This window comes from Lissotriton helveticus, chromosome 6 (assembly GCF_964261635.1).
Source record: "Lissotriton helveticus chromosome 6, aLisHel1.1, whole genome shotgun sequence".
NCBI lineage: Eukaryota > Metazoa > Chordata > Amphibia > Caudata > Salamandridae > Lissotriton > Lissotriton helveticus.
Genome location: NC_136067.1, coordinates 2047485848 through 2047503799, shown reverse-complemented (window position 1 = coordinate 2047503799; position 17952 = coordinate 2047485848). Strand labels below are relative to the sequence as shown.

At 46.3% G+C, this 17952-nt stretch overlaps 1 protein-coding gene across 2 annotated transcripts in view; it reads right to left on the bottom strand.

Annotated features, from left to right (window-relative positions):
- The window catches only part of MPV17 (mitochondrial inner membrane protein MPV17), a 411576-nt gene that overhangs the window by 140623 nt on the left and 253001 nt on the right, over positions 1-17952 (bottom strand). For both annotated transcript variants that reach the window (XM_078647178.1, XM_078647177.1), the window contains exon 3: positions 2549-2664. In XM_078647178.1, the coding sequence (XP_078503304.1) occupies positions 2549-2664 (116 nt within the window). The remainder of the gene's footprint in view (positions 1-2548; positions 2665-17952) is intronic.

Below are 17952 nucleotides of genomic sequence, written 5' to 3'. Positions count from 1 at the left end.
TGAGCGACTGCAGCCAAACTGCACCCTACTGACAAGGCCCAAACAGACCAAAACTGGTCTGGCGTTGAGGTTTCGGTTCGATGGGTACCTGGACTGGCAGTTTGGGCTGGACTTTACTTTTTGGAGCAAGACCACGGCTTATTAGCATATGGCTGGTTCCTGTGTATGGTGAGCAAAAAACAATAAACTGGTTAGATCTGACTAATTATCAGTGGTTGAGACTAATTAGAGCATTCTACCCATCACTTTTTTGTTTCTTAATTGTAATGTGCTAACTGCGACAGGTATGCGCAGAAGTGGGTCTTTTACTCACTTTGCCACTGGAACCAAGCTGCACTCTACGGACGAGGCCCAAATAGGCTGAAACCAGCCTGGAATTGCTTTTGTTACGGTTCAGAGGAGACTTGGCATGGTAGGTCAAGCTGGGCTGCTCCTATTGAATCAGGACAAAGGCTGAATTGCACATGCCTGGTTCTTGTCTGATTTGCAGGGGCGAGCGGCTCCTCCGTAGAGTGGAGGAGCGTTGCCACACTTAAAATCCCCCCAAACCTCTGGAAAAAAAAAATTGTCGAGGGAGTTGCTGCTTCCAGTTCCAGTGGTGAGAAGAGGACCGGAGGACGTAGCTTCGCTTTCAGGTAGGTTTTTATTCTTTTTATTTTATTTTGGGTGCACGGGCCTACCCCCCCACCCCCCTCCCCATAGATACCTACCGCCACTGCTGATTTGACACAGTGGGCAAAAAGATTGATGGACTGGGATGCTGCTCCAAGTAGTTACCAGAGGCTGAGATTAATTTTATTATTCCACCGTTCATTTTCTTGCATTCCTAAATATATTTTCAGCAGGAAAAATGAGCTCCCATAGTCTGACTGTATCCTAGGGATGTATGTTAGTACAACGTGATCATTTTGATTCCAGTACTTTACAACGCGGTTTTCACAATGCAAGTCGTTACAATGACTTGCGCTGGAGGGCGCTGGATTGTGGATTATTTTAATTTTCTATTCCAACTCCAGCCCACGTAACAGTATGGAAGGTGTTGGAATAGAAAATTAAACTATTCCTTAAGCAAGAGCGCCATCCAGCGCAAGTCGTAATAATGACTTGCGTTGTGATGGCTGCGTCGTAAAGGCCCTGCGGTGTAAACACCGCATTGTAAAGGATGTTTCCCTCCCAGGGCCCTCTTCTTCACTCCATGTTTTAGAGCGAGGCAATCCACTTCCATGACACGCAGTAACCCGCATTGCTCTAGTAGTTTGATCCCCTCTAGTAGAAAAAGGACCTATAGAGGCGTATAATCCCAATATTATTCCTACACTACAATGCTATCAACTTCTGACTGAATCATCAACTTTAGGTTTGAGGGCAAGTGCATTCTAGACCCACTTCTGCATCCTCTCCCTAAATTCAGGAGTATCCAAACAGATTGTACAAATCCTGGCTAAACCCTAGTAACAAATACAGGGTCCAAAAAGAAAAATTGCAAACTGCTCATTCATGTCTTCAGGATCAACAAAATCAGAAAAACTCAAATGCCAAATACGTCTCAACTCTCCTCTTCCATACGCTATCTATACTGGAGGCCAATGACATGCCCATAGGAGTGTGTGGTCCCTGCAGTACCTGATGCTGCGCAATCTCCTTCCCCAGATATCGGTAGCCATGAATTTACGGTCACCACTGTCTGAGTGCACAGGAGAGAGGCTGTACTCAGAGACACCTGAGAAGGGCTTTTGGAGTCTTGCAAAACCAAAGGAAATGATGGACGGAGCGTTGACAATACAAGCACTCACCCCAAGTCAACTGATCTGGGTTGAATCCATCACCGTTCTTTAGCCCACTCTGCCACCTCTGTTCAGACATGGCCATATGCAAATCAGTCTGACCCTGTGCCTCATGGGAACAGTCCAGCCCGAACCGGGGGGAATGTATGACAATGTTCTGCATTCTGTCCATCACCTGTTGTTTTTGCTTTTGGAGCCCTGCACAGGGTCGAACTCACTTTTGCATTCTGTTGAGGCCCTGTTAAACTCTTGCGCCAGACACTCTGTGAGGAGGAGTAATAACCAACAATGTCCTTAAATTCCCTGGCCTTTCATCTTTTTTCCAAACAGAAATATCTGAAAGTCCATGGGCTCATGTCTAACACTGCACTAAAGGCTGGCCTTTCAATGACCAGACAAAAAGGACAAGTGACAAAATGTTTCCAAGGGAGACAGATACAATAATAGGATGATTGGACTTTTATTCAGCAAGGACTAGGATGGGGATCACCAAGGACAGGGATGAGGATGCAGACCTAGGTGGTAATGATGAAAATCACAGATTGGGACCGGTTCAGATGTACTCTGCTCAAGAAGATTAACATCCTGAGGTAACTGGTTTATTAGGAGAAGGCAAACTTCAGCCTTAGGCATTGAACTGTGTGGGACCCGTGCTGTCCAAAAACATGGCAGGATGAGCCCTCAAGGCACTGAAGCATATCAGCATGGACCACCACCTACGCAAATACGGCTATGGAAGAGGACGCTGCCAGCACGAGACTCACCACAAAGAAGAAGCCGATGCTCATCATCTTTATCGTCCTGGTTGTGTCGTGTTCTTTCAGACCTTTCTTCTCAACCACTTGCTGGGAAATCACATCCCCAACTCCCATCAGGGTACCTGCGAGAAAAGTACGGTCGATGATTATTGAAGGAGGGCAGAACTCTATACCCTGAAGATGCTACAAACAGCAATCGACAGATAAGAGTGAATGACACAATGAAAAGGAAACAAATTGCTGGATCATATGGGTTGTATGTCAGAATATCAAACACAAAACAATCTACTACCAAACTATCAGAAAGAGAAGTACATTAAAAAAGTATAGATTCATTATTCTTAATGCCACAACTACTAACATAGAAGATATGTATCTATATCCTTAAGGAACATGTATGTGGAGTTTAGTACAATAAACCTATACTTACCAATACATACTTCCCTTCGCGATATTTTGAGAGTCGATATTCTGGCCATAATATTTGGTAGCACGATATTTACAACTTGATATACCTCCCATAGGATGAGATTGTGAAATACCGGGGAATACACAGACAGCTTTGACCCCACTAATGTATATTTAGTACATGAACTGTTGTGAACAGGCATTTCTGCAGATGGAATGGGGCACATGGTTTTCTCCACACAAGCCTATATAAAATGAATATCCAATGAAAGTATGTTCAGTTTATTGTAAATAAATGGTACTAACCCCTCATTAGAGGTATATGCGTATGAATGTGAATGTATCAGGCGTGCAAACACTGGTCAGGGTGTCCTGCTGGTGAATTCAAGAAGAGGAAACATGCTAGTTGTTCAGTTATCCTGCTCACTATGACTGATATATGAGAGAACACAGAAATGTGGAACTCTAGTTGTACAAAGTCATGAGTGATTCAAAGCAGATAAAAGATCAAGAAGAAGACCCTACCTGCTTGTAGGCGAACAACGCCCTTCGATACAGGCTATTTTTTTTTCAACTGATGGAACTTTAAGAAGAAGGTCCAAAGTGGGCTGAGGATTTGAGGTGGTGGGAGACAGATGCCTTATGTGGCATGGGCAGTCTCAAGACCAAGCAGGCTGCAACAATTTGAAGCAGCTGCAGGCGGTGAAGCAAGTACTTGTGAAGATCAAGGTACCGTCCGTTGCCACAATCAAGGAAGGAGCAGACACACACATGAATCGCCACAAATTGAATACTGCCCAGGATGAAGGAAATGATTTTCTTTAATATTTTAAGGTGGTAGAAATATGTGAAAGTGATGTTATCGATTTGGGTTTACAAAGTGAGGGTTTGGTTGAACATAAACCCCATTTTGTGCACAGAAGCTAAAGGGACAAGCAGTCATCCATGTTAGAAAGCCAACAGGCAGAGGAGCTGAGAGAAATAACCCCTTCAAAATGAAAACTCAAATCTTACACAAATACAGTTTAAGGTTCTGCTCTTTCATTCTCAGACCTAAGGTGGTGAGACACAAGTTAGTTTTAGCTGTAGCCTGCCCTTCGTCTTGAATTGAATTGAAACTGTTCTTATATAGCGCATGGCTGCCCGAAAGTATCCCAGCGCTTGGAACATAGGGAGGCAGACTGGGAGGGATTTAGGGAAAGAGCCATGTTTTTAGTTTCTTGCGAAAGGTGAGATGACTGGTTTCTTGCAGAAGTGGAAGAGGCAGGGAATTCCATAATTTGGAGGCATTGTAGGAAAAAAGACGTCCTCCAGAGCGAGACTTCCTGATTCTGGGCACTTCTGCCAAGCGGAGGTGGTTGGAGCGAAGGCTCCTGGACTTTTTGTACGGTTTGATGAGATTGGTCAAAATGGGAGGACCTTTGCCCTGCAGGTTTTTATGGGTAATGCAGAGGGACTTAAAATGTATACGTTCTTTTATGGGTAACCAGTGAAGTGAGCTTAATGCAGGTATGGCTGAAGTGCGGTTGTTTGTGCCCGTCAGAAGTCTGGCCGCCGAGTTCTGGACCACCTGGAGCTTGTGGATCACCGAGATGGGGGCTCCCAAGTAGATGGCGTTGATATAGTCGAGTCTGGATAAAATCAGGGCTTGGACTAGAATCTTTTTGGCATTCTCAGGCAGCTAGGGAAGAATTTTTCGGATAGATCTTAGCAGGCCAAAGCAAGTGGCCGCTGTTTTTCTGGCTTGAACTTTGAACGTAAGCTCATGGTCCAACTACACAACCATCTGGGTCACATTGGTGTAACACATGAAAGAAAAGCCATATTGTCTAATCAGTCTGGTCAAGGGAACAACATTCAGATTAACTCCTTCGCTGCGGGGGTTATTCCCCTGCTGTGCTGGGGGGGAGGAGGGCGTGCACAGCGCCCGCATGCTCATGACGAGCTGAGCTCGTCATGAGCTACGGAGCTCCTGTGCTCATGACGAGCTGAGCTCGTCACAGGTGCATTGCCTCCCGTGGAACGCTCAGCACAGCAGGGGAATTCTCCCCGCACCTGAGCGTTCCACGGCCCATGACGAGCTGAGCTCGTCAGGAGCACCGGAGCGCCGTGGCTCATGACGAGCTCAGCTCGTCATGAGCGTCGAAGAGGTTAAAAAGGGTGAGGATCCATGCTGAACCCTGCGTCACTCCATCAGACAACCTTATAGAGCAAGAATGCAAAAGAGCCATACAAAATGTTTGGGACATTTCCCTCAGATACCAAGAAAACGAATGCCTACATCTGACACTGGATCTCTTCAGTCTAAAAATCACAACTACACAGAAGACAATGTCAAGGGCACTGAGATTCAGAAGACTGAGAGCGACAGTGCCTCCCCGATCTAACTTCACGCATAGCTTACGTAGGATGGAAGTGACTCCAGTGCCATGGCATTGTCTGATGCCCACTTGTGCAGCTTCTAGGAGGGCATTTTCTTTAATAAAGATACAAAATTTCCTCTTGACTTTTCGTTCAATTACTTTAGCTGCAGAAGGGAGAAGACATATGCGGGGATAGTTGCTCAGGACTAAGGGTCCAGACGAAGGTTTCTTCAACAGGAATGAAAGGAATACTCCAGCTTGTTCCAGGCGTGCTGAACCATCGCAAGTTTGAAGCTAGCAGATCACTGGCTAGGTGCAAAAACCAAGCTGGGCAGGGGTCAAGAAGAGAACTCGATTTCACATCCATAGCTATGACTCTTTAATGGATCCTTTAATGGAGTTAATTCAAACAAGTGTTTGGGAACTGTTGATCTCAAGCAAATTATCTGTAGCCAAATCTGCATTCAGGCTATCCATTACAGGTGCATCGGGGCCAATAAGGAGCCTTGAATTAAATAAATCTTAGTTTTGAAAGTAAGAAGCGAGAGATTCACAAAACTTGGTTGAAGAGGGCTATTAGTGCCGCAGGATCTAGGGTTGGTATATTCTTCTCCAACAGTCACATGCAGCGATTGGGGCAGACGTAACACGCGAAGCATCGTAAGAAAGATGTGCTTGCCTAGCTTCTTTTTGTTCCTTTTTCAAGGATCTAGAGCATGGATCTTGATCTTCAGGCTCTCTCAGGGGCTTTGCAGGGTCTTTAGATTACTGAGAGGCCAATGGCCTGTTGTGATGCCTAGTAAATCATTTGAATGGAGCAATGGCATCCACAGCAGCTGTAGTAACTAATTAGTGGTGTTTTCGATGCTCGTAAGTGCTCAAGGAGGATCGGCTAATTTGTGGGGCAAACACGTTCTTATTTACTTTAGTGCCTATGGTTGTCACTGATAGGGCATTAACTGGCACTAATAGGGCAGTAAAATTAAAAAGTATGGCCCTATAGTAAGATGAATCAAACCTGAATTTTTAATATTAGAGGTAAGGTCAATAATGAACCCTGCCTCGTGTGTGGGGAAGATGGCCGGTTGTGTTCAGCCTAGTGTAGTGCAGTGCTACATTAAATTTCGAGTAGCAGAAGTAGCAGGACAATCTGTTGGAATATTGTAATTGCCTGAAATAATAGTCCTCGTGGTATTCAGAGTGATAGAAAGAATGAAATTGGAACATTTTCATCCAAATAGGGAAACTACACCCGGTGCGCCACACCAACGCTATTCTGCATCTTGAATATGTGCGGCGATCAAAGGGATACATTTTGTAGGTAGAGTTGAGCTTGGAGAATTGTATGGCCAGGGGTATCATTAACCCATGTTTCAGTAGGAGACATGAATCTCAGAGAGAGGTTTGGCCCTGGGATAGTGGCATGCTACTGTTATTACCAGTTCTGTAAGCTATATTGAGGTTGGGCTTGTCTCCTACAATGAAGGTTCAGGGGCTGATAATGTAGGCGTACAGGTAATGCTGAGGGGATGTGGCACAATAAAGGGGTTGCCTCTAGACTACAATGGGTGTGGGGTACAGTGTCCTGGGTACAAGCCCTGACTCCCACTGGGGATCTTCATTTGGTTTTGGTGGCCGCCTGGGTGCTGCTTTTAGGCCTTTGCGGCATTGCCTTTTAACGGGATGACATGGAAGGCCATAGTTATCACTGTCCTGTCAGATCAACTTTTGAGGGATTTGGTGCTTTTTATAACTGGATTCCATTATCTCTGGATGGTGCTGGACCACATGGTTCTTCAGCATCGACCAGGGTTTGCGGCTAAAGTGGCTTCAAACTTTCACAGTGAGAAGACGATTATACTCCTTGTGTTCTTTCTCGATCCAGTGCCGCTAGAGCTGCCTCTTGATTCCTTTTGTGTCTGTTGGGCTGTGTGATCCTATTTGGTATGGATATATTTTACTGTGCATTCATTTTCAACTGATGAATACATTGCCTTTTAGTTTGATTTCTTTACCTGATCTGAAGTGTTTTCAGATTGGAGTTTCACACTTGCATTTAATTCTGCAAACTCATTGACTACTTTTCCAAAAACTTTATGTTGCTCGGTCGAAGCCAAGAACTTCTTGTTGACGTTCCTGGTGCACCTTGGGTGTTTGTGACAAGTGTTGCCTTTGCACCCAACACATCATGAAGACGACCAAGGGACCTCTCGGTTCTCACATCTCTGTCAGCAGTGGTGAGTGCAGTTTAGACTGTACTGAGTTCATCCTACTACCCAGGGTATATAACAGAGCTATTGGGTTTTGAATATATCCTGTTTACAATCTGATAGAGTTTCTAGAGTACTGAAGCACAGAAAATATCCTCAATCGTGAAAATTGTTTTGCTTCCTCACCATAAAAATTGCCCTGCTCTCTTTACATAGCTCTGGTTTTAATTTTGCAAACATTTGTTATCATGTTCTTCTGTTTCAGAACTGTTGAGTGTGTGCCACCACACAAATACAGTGATGTAGGAACCACCCTGACAATACCAATGGTGCTAAATTTGTTGCTTCTAAGTGCAATCTGCAACCACCAACTGGTGACCGCCTGGCAATGCTCTGCCACGAAGCGCCCATGCATGACTGCCACAAGTGAAGTCTCATCCAGCACCACGTTGGCCACAAACACATTTCTGCAGGTACCATGGACCCAACTTGGTGAAAGGGATGGATTCGAATGGTCCATGGCCACAGTTAGCTGACCCGTATAACAATAAAGGCGATTGAGGGTCCCTGTAATTGCTCGCAACCTCCAGAGTGAATATTTACAATTCCACAACGCTTCTCGAAGACCCAACAGCCATCCATCTTGTATGGATTTCACTTCATCCACGCGCTGTGAAGAAAATGCCTAATAAGTGCGAATTGCTAAACGATGGGCGGACAACCAAAGGCCAAGTGGTCCCTTGAGTGTCCACTGGGCATGAGGTGCACACTGAGTGATCAGTCGGCATGAAAGCGGGCCTGATCTTTCACGCCCGCAAATTCAGCCTTCAGTCAGTTTAGTGAATACAAGGAACAGAGGGAGTCAGAACCCTACAAGAAAAAGATAAACAGAGGCACAAAGAAAAAAAACACAGACAAAATAACACAGTTAAACAAATACAATTTAAATAACATCAAGGGGTTCAAAGAGGGACAAAAAACATATACAAAATGAACAAAATGGTTCAAGTAAAAATAAACACAAAAGTATGACTGAAGAGAACATCCCCTTAAGAATGTTTTATTTAAAGCACATGTTCACAGAGTGCTCTAGTTGCTCAGTCTTGCGGATGCCAGCTAGCTCTATGTCGGTAGAATAGATCAGTGGCTCTAAACCTTTTGACTTCTGTGAACCACCTGTAAAGCACTACTGAAAGCCAGGGGCCCTAGCCTAAGCAATTTTAACGTTTTGAACCTGAAAACAATATTCAGAAATATAGGAACAAGTATTCATCAAAGAAAAACAAAAAACGATTGTACATTTTATTTCATTTGCAAACAAAAAAATAAACAAAAATCACATTTTTAATTTTGATGAGAAGGTTGGAGCATTTCGAAATTCGTTTTTATTTCTAAAAAGACAAGGCAATATGCTAGACTCTAGTCTTTTTTGCTCATTTTTGTCAGCAGGTTCCAGTTAAGGCCATCAATCGTACAGCTCCCAAATAGCTCCTCGAGACCGGGACTCTGAACCAGTCCCTGCTGCCACCAGCTCGAGACCGCTCCCCGCAGGTCTGCTGGCCTACACTTCTCTCAGTTTGGTCCTTATTCTGCCTGGTCATTTTTGGGGGTATTCTGCCACTACTTTACTGGGGTTTTGATTACAGGCTCCTCTTTTGGGAGATTCCCTCAGAAAGCAGCGTTCGTTGCTCTCACCTGGTTTCCCGCGTTTTCTTCCCGCCCCGACGCTGTACCCACTCCCTGCCCTCCTGCCTCCCCGACAGCCCCTCCCACCTCCCAGGACTACCTGTGGAGGCAGTTGCGCAGCCGCGCTTTTGGCGTGCCAAATGCAAGCCTATCTATGCCCATCGGCGTCTGGATCGTGACCAGGGCCAGAACCCCTGGCCCGCCAGACAACCGCCGCTACTCAGCTCCTGGTCCTCGACCCTAGACACCGAAACAACAGATACTTCACTTCCTCCCCCCAATCTACCAAAAGACCTTTCACCTGCCACCAGTGCCACTACTCCTGCAACACAGACCGTGATGGAGCCTGTGCCACGAACAACTCCAAATCACTCAAGGGCATCCTGCTCAACGCCTGTTCTCTCTGCAAGCACACCACGGAAATCTGGGACACCATCACCTCCCTCGCCCCAACGTGGCATTCATCACCAAAACCTGGTTCAACCCCTCCTCCAACCCCGACGACTATAAGATGATTCACTGAGACCGCACCCACAAACATAGAGGGAACATAGCTGTAATCTTCAGTGAAACTATCCAATGCACCGCCACCGACGACAACCCCACACTGCTGATGGAACACCTCAATTTCCAACTACAGACTGACACCAAGACCACGGTAAGAGACCCCCTCGCCTAAAGACCCCTGGGACTCCAACCAGCCTTTGGTGATGCCATCTGCAACCTCATCACCCCCCTGGCCATCGAATCCCACCACTATGTCCTGCTCGCCAATCTCAATTTCCACTTCGACGATCCCAATGATGCCAACTCTACCTCCCTCCGGAAGAACCTCAACAACATAGTCCTCACCGAACCCACGCACAAAGCTGGTCACAAACTCAATGCCATTTTTACCTCAAGCGACAGAATCAAAATTCACCCACGTCACAGAATTTACCTGGACTGACCACACCATTGTTCACCTTACCATCTCCGATGCCCAGCATACCATCGGCAAGCACCACAGCGCCACCCACAGCAGCAGGGACAAGGTTACTGCGACTCAATGGGCACAGGCCCTTAGCACCACACTACTCAAAACCTCAGCAGACGTTGACCAGGCTGTCCAGAACTTCTTCAGCTGGAACAACAAATGCCCGGAGAGAGTTGCCACGCTGAAGCCAGCAAAAACCAACAAAACCCAAAACAAGCCAACTGGCACACCTCAGAGCTCAGAACACTAAGCGCTACTGCTACCAACTCGAGAATCGATGGTGCATCACCAAAGACCCCGCCATCAGCACTGCTCACAAAGCAGCCCTTATCAACCACCACCTGCGCATCAAGGAAGCCAAGAGAGTAGCCATCAATGACTGCATCAACACTGCGGCCAACTACACGAAGGAACTCTTCAAAATTGGCAAGAAATTCTTCAACCCGACACCCACAGAGAAAACCATCCACCATTCCCAGGAACTCTGCAATACCCTTTCAGACTACTTCCACAGCAACCATCTACAACAACTTTGGCCTCAACCCACCACTCTCTTCCTCAAGAACACCAATCAACCTGCGAACCCCAGCCGAACGATAACCACTTGGTCTCCACTCACCACTCAGACCACCACAGCAATCATGTCATCCATCCACTGTGGGGTGCCCAAGACCCCTGCCCTCACCGTCTCTTCAACCTCTGAACCAACCCAATTAGCACAGAACTCAACAGCATCTTCATCACCTCCATCTCCACTGCAACATTCCCAGACAGATGGAAACACGCAGAGGTCAGACCGCTCCTAAAGAAGCCCTCGGCCGACCCCAGCGACATTCAAAATGACCAACCGATCTCAATGCTCCCCTACCCAGCCTTAGTACTCGAGAAAGCCATCAACCAACAGCTCACCTAATACCTGAAACAAAACCACCTACTCAACACCAAGCAATCAGGATTCCGTGCCAACCACAGCAATAAGATCGCCGCCACAGATAACATCAGAACTCTCGTCGACCTCAGAGAAACTTAGGCCCTGATCCTACTCGACCTCTCTGCTGCGTTCCACACCGTCTCCACCACACCCTCATCAACAGACTCTACAACATTGTTATACAGATAAACACCCTCAAATTGATTGCGTCCTTCCTTTCAGGAGGCATACAGAGCATTTAACAACCTCGGCACGCAAGAACATCGTATGTGGCGTACCTCAAGGATCATCCCTCAGACCCACCCTGTTAAACATCCTCATGACTTGGAAAACCAATAAGGGGGGGGGAGAAGAATTTGTAGTTCATTCAGCTTCCTTAGGCTAGAGCAAAAAATCAGTTAGGGGGGAATGAACCACTTGTCCTGTGTTCCCAGGGTCTATGGGAGAGTGCACTGGGTCATATTGGTAAAAATCCCTCATATGCAAACACAAACGTCAAACAATTGGCGGTATATCTTGGTTCTCCGCCATTTTAGTGTCGCAACAGCATTATCATTGGGTCTTTTCCTTTCTATGCTATGCTGACCTCCACATGGAGGAAGACCAACTGGGATGACAGTAGTGGCCAGGAATAAAAAGAGGGTGTGTTAGTGATTGGGTGGGTGTGATATAAAATTCCTTATGACCAGCCTCGAATGACTTTTATTCTGTGGATGACTGGCATAGGGAGCTAAAAACAAAAAAGTGCGTTTTTAGGCCTAGTTACTAGCCTGTCGCACTTGTGTGAGCGATCAACATGTTTCAGCCTCCTGGCATCTCTAGAGGCTTTCGTCAGGATCAGGTGATAGGAGTGTATATTGGCTCCTAAGTGCAAAGATGGTGTACTCACTACTTGAATTGTTTAGAAGATAGATAAACTTTATCTGAAATGAAAGAGATTGAAAGGAAAAGAAAAAACACACCACAGTGGTTACATCCTATAGTAACAGCGCTGTTGCATTGTATTGTAATCTTGATGCCTCATTAATAACCTTATTTTGGAGGGCAAAACAACGTATAATGACGTTAGTCAATTTTAAAAGCAGAGCAAGAGTTAAACAAGGGGGGTTTGAGGATAAGGTCAAAGCTACATAAAGTCTTTCGCTATACTATGGAGGTTATGCCGAGAGAAACACATACGTGGCTAAGTAGATTAATTGTGCCACATGTTGAGTGATGTAGTAATTGTCGTGGTAATTCCTCTCTGAATCTATATCGCATATGTTGTCAAAATTAAATGTCGTGAAGAGGTTCGGAATACAGCCATGTCATTAAAGAGAATATTGTCTGTTCGCTACTGAAGTTAAAAAAAAGGCCTAGTGCTAGTGTTCATTGCCGTTTGGTTAGTGGCGGCGTTTGTTACAAAGACTGTGATCAGAAAACCACTTGTATCACGAAGCGCAATACCTACAAAGAACGTTAAGAATGATGGCATTGGCGCAGAGGGTTAAAGTTATACAAACACATGTAAACGTATGCAAAACGTGATCCTCTTAAAGTAGGCTGCATTAGCGATGGTGAATCTAAAATATACACTCATATAATGCGCCGCGAAATTACCCTGGTGCCAAGAGTTTACGGCAACATCGAGGGAAACGGCCAGTTCCAGCAGACCTGTTGCTGGTAGTTACAAAGGGAATCCATTAGCTCGTTGTCAATTTACTTACAGTTCGTTTATTTCTCGCGGGCGGGCATTCCCAGTCTTACCGGTGCCAAAGGAAAAGACCTAATGATAATGCTGTTGCGACACTAAAATGGCGGAGAACCAAGATATACCGCCAGTTGTTTGACGTTTGTGTTCGCATATGAGGGCTTTTTACCAATATGTCCCAGTGCACCCTACCATAGACCCTGGGAACACAGGACAAGTGGTTCATTCCCCCTCTATCTGATTTTTTGAAACATCTACATGACCCATCTCACAGACGTAGTCAGATCCCATGACATCAACCTAATCTCCTAGGCTGACAACATTCAACTAATCGCTAACCGAGGACCCCTGCAACGCTAAAACCAACTTCTGCAACGCCATGACCAACATAGCCAAATGGATAAGAGACCGCTGCCTAAAACTCAACTTGGACAAAACAGAAGTGCTGATCTTCAGGAAGAACTCCTCCGCATGGAACCACAGCTGGTGGCCAGCAGAACTCGGACCAACACCGACAGACCATGCACGCTACCTTAGCATCCTCCTTGACAGCCAACGGACCATGAAATGATAAATCAATACAGTCGCCCCCTCTTGCTTCTAAACCTTCTCCATGTTCCACAGAATCTTCAGATGGGTCCCAATCAACACCAGAAAGACCATCACACAGGCCCTCCTCACCAGGAATCTCCACTCAGCTCCTCAAAAGACTCCAGACCATACACAACAGCAGAGCCAGACTCATCCTGGACCTCCCCAAACAAACCTACATCATAACTAACCTCAGAAACCCTCGATTGGCTCCCCATCCAGAAGAGATGCCAGTTCAAGATAATCATGCACACATGCAAAGCTCTACGTAGTCCAGGACCATCCTACATCAACCATCGACTGAGCTTCCACCTGCCCTCAATACACCTGTGCTCTGCCTCACTCGCTCTCGCACACACCCACCAATTCTGTTGCAGCCGCAGCAACTCCTACATCACTGCCAAGACCTGGACCAACCTGCCCCATCATCTCTTAAGAGCACCCTACCTGGCGGACTTCAGAAGGAAACTCAAGACCATTTTTTCAACTGAGACATGGCACCCCCAGCGCCAAGATACCTCTCAGGGCGACAGTACTGTGCTATACAAATGTGGAATCATTAATACTAGATTCAGTTTGCTGTACTTGAGTTGCTCGTACCAATAAAGCTAAGGTTACCAACATAATTTATAGTTTCTGATTCTAAATTGTTGAAATTGTAGCGGGCCAAAGAAGTCTATTGCGACATGCTGCCAGACGCCGGTGGCTCCTCTCGACTTACTAGCTGACACTGCGGGCAGTCTGTCAGCGTGAGTTGAACCATCTGACAAGCGTAGGGATCAAGATGCGCTCACGCAGATCTCTCTTCGTGGCTACGATACCTCTTTGCCCTTCATGCGCTAGGTTGATAACTCCTTGGCGCAGCTGTTTTGGAATGATGATTTGTTTGTCTCGTAGCAAAAATCCACCTGAGGTAATGGACAATTCATCCTTCACATGTCTAAAAGAGGTCAGTTCATGACTGTCAATTTGTTAGCTCTGTGCGGACTCTTCCAGATGTCTCCAGCTGTTTGTCTGGATGCGGTGTTTCACATTTTGTAAGGTGACATCCTCATTGGTGGCTTCAAGGATGGCCTCCAGTGGAACTGCTGGTGGTTTGGCTTGAGCCACTACAAAATGGATGAATTCATCCGCTAATTACGGATTTGATTTGGACATTGACTTAGGATATCTTGACATATAGTGAGCTGGATTTGCAGCTTTTCCAGGTTTGTGGACGATAGTATAAGTATACTATTGAAGACGGATGCCCCAACACTCTATTCTGGGTAGCATTTTGGCTCGGGGATTTCCAAAAATAGTTAGCAGGGCCTGATGGTCCGTGATAAGCGTAAAGTGTTTTCTGTAGGTGGAAATGTTCACAGGCCCAGACTGCGGCCAAGCTTTCCTTTTCGGGCTGGGAGTATGCTCTCTCTGTGTCTGTTAGGCTTCGACTGGCATAGGCTATGGTGTATCGTTGATCACCCTCACTGTCATACTGAGCCAATATAGCTCCAAGACCCACGGGACTCGCATCCACAGTGATTTCAGTTTTCCGAGGTTGTTGGCAGCCTCAACAGAAGCTTTAATCGAGTGGAAAGCTTGATCACATCTTGTGGTCCATTGGAATGGGTGGCCTTGTTTGGTCAATTTTCTCAGAGGGTAGCTGATAGTGGCGTAATCCTTGATATAACGTGCACAGTAGCTTGCCATGCCTAGAAACGAATGCACATCCCCAGCGTCTCGAGGCCCAGGGGTATCGTTCAACGCTGCGATCTTTTCAGGATCAGGTCTCATGCCTGCGAGAAAATGTGTCCATAGAACTAAAATGTGGATTTGTGGAATTCGCATTTGTCTTTATTTAATGTTAGGTTGGCATCCAAAAGAGCATGACAAACCCGGTCCAGCGCCTTGTCGTGTTCTTGTATCGTCGCTCCATACACGAGAATGTAATCACTGTAGTTTAGAGTGTTGGGAATGTAGTGAATTACTCTTCTGATTGCCTCTTGAAAGATCTCAGCTGCAGACGAGACTGTTTGTATCTGAACATGCCTTGGTGAGTCGAGAATGTGGTGATATATCTCGATATTTTGTGGAGTTCAAGCTGGTGATAGCCCTTATTGAGGTCTTGTTTGGAGAAGATTTGCGCCCCATTGAGTGACGAAATCATGTCACTGATGTGAGGTCCCGGGTGACTCTCTCTTTCAAAGGCGGTATTGGGTGTTCTCATATCAACACAGAGACGCACTTTGCCAGGTGAGCCCTTTTTCGGTACTACGACCACTGGAGAGACCCAAGGAGTGGGTCCTGATGTTCTCTCAATGATGTCAGCCAGGAGAAGATCCTGCAGTTCCTCCTCTACGGACTGTTGAAGATGACATGGAATTTTACTGTGGTGTTGTGCTACGGCGGTCACAAGTTCATTTATGTGCAATGGAACTTGACTGAGCCATTTTCTGGAGCCCGGTGAATAGTTTTGGAAACTTGTGAACTATGTCAGGTTCGTCATCAACTCGGTACAATATTTCTACTTATTGAAGTCATTCCGTTGTGGGCAAGCTAAGAAGACAATTTTCTTCAGGACCGTCAATGACATGAATGCGAGCTGGAATGGTCCTATCTTTGTATGTGAGATTAGTCTGAAATTGCCCTAAACAAGGGAGAGGTTCCTTTTACATCCATGTGTGTACGCACACGGCAGCTTTGTGCAGGTGCAGTTGTAGATTCATTTTATTGTATTCTGCTACTGAAATGTAGTTCAGGCATGCCCCACTGTCCAATACAAACTTGGCCATGTGTGTATCGATTTGAAGATGGAGTCGCTGGTATTTCTTCAGCCTGTCAGGATCCGCGACCATGCAGACATATTCATCACTGTCTTGCAATACTGGTGACGGCAACCTCGACTCTCGAGATTGTGATCGTCGCGATTTGTATGTGCCATGAGAATGAAGGCTGGACCGTGAGGAGCCAGTGGAAGGATCTCTGCGGTCCCACAGTGCCTTGGCATGATGGTGAGTGTTGGATTGTCTTGATTGTCTGCGAGTGTCTTTGCGAGGTGCTCTGCAAATGTTCTCAAAGTGATTGTCCCTGCCACACTTCCTACATCTTTGGCATAATGCAGGGCAAGTCTCAGTGTGAGGGAAATCATATCCACAGCGATAACATTTAAGTTGGCGCTCCGGTCTTTTGTCAGTCCAACTGAGACTGCGACGACAATGACTTGTACGGTGAGACTGAACTTTGGATCTCGATGATCGTTGCTTTGCAGGAGAAGACCTGTCTATGTTACGAGATTGGAGCCAGAATGCTTGTTCTCGTTTTTTACCTCTTCCAGCTTCCATTCGTTTTGCAAGTTATTCAGCCTGATTATGTACTTGCGTCATTTCTCCAATCTCATCAAGGGAGTAACTTCTCTTTAAAAGGCATCTTCATAACGACTCAGACTGACATTCTTCGATGATTCGCAGGCGAAGAGTGTCTTCTGTCGTAAAAGAGTCAAACTCACAGTAACGGGCCAAACGTCTGAGGCGCGTGATGAATGCTCCCATGGACTCCTCTGTTTCTTGAGATGCCAGATTGAAAGTGTACCGTTCATAATCAATGTTCCTTTTGTGAAGAGATTTTTTGTTTAGGGCGTCACGCACGTATGCGTAGGACGACGCAGCATCAGCCGGAAGTTCCTTTATAATCTGTCCAACATCTTTCCCAATTAGATTGCGTAGTGCAATCAGTTGCTGATCCTCATTAGTCACATGTGAACCTTTCACAAAGTCCTCAAAATCATCTAGCCATTCCTGCCAGCGAAGGCCCATTCCTCCCCTAGATATGAGAACTAGGGGTTCCAGCGGGCGTAGAAAAGGGACTCCCAACATGGAAAGTCTGTGGACTCCTGTCTGGGACGTTGATGTAGGGGACTCCGGCCTGGAGCTGGCGCCAGGGGAGGCATGACGCTGTCTCGAAGTTAGGGGCCCAGACACGGTGTAGAGTTATGCAAATGATTGGCAGGGAGGTGCCCGAACACAGGAAGCCTCACAGCATCTGTCACCTGGCGCAGATGCAGTAAAGTTGACGATAACAGCACTTGTAGCAGGGTGCAGCATCAGAAGCGAGGGACGCAGGAGTGCAGCAGTCACAACAGCTAGTATACGCAAACCCAGCACTACTAGCATTAACAGTCATCATGCACATGCAGCGGGAGAACGTGTGGTCCACTCCAACATTTATTATTTTTCTTTGTTTTCCAGTAATGTCATGTATTTATGTCCTTTTTTGCAGGTTCAATGTATTTCCAGGAGATTGCATGACTTCAAGATGGCCGCCGTGCAATCCTGGCAGGGGATTGGATTTGGTGCCTGGCCTCAAGATGGCCGCTGGGGAAATCTTGCTCCTCGGAAGAGTACAGGCCGGAATCAGGATTCGCCGGCAGCGCGGGAGCTGCCCAGCGAGCAGGTACACTCAACAAGGCAAGCACTGGGAACCTACTTGCAGGGAGAAGGCAGCCACCGGGTCCAGAACAGGTAACCCACACGCCTCCAGTAGACACTAGCAGGCCAAACAGCAAAGCGGGCACTGC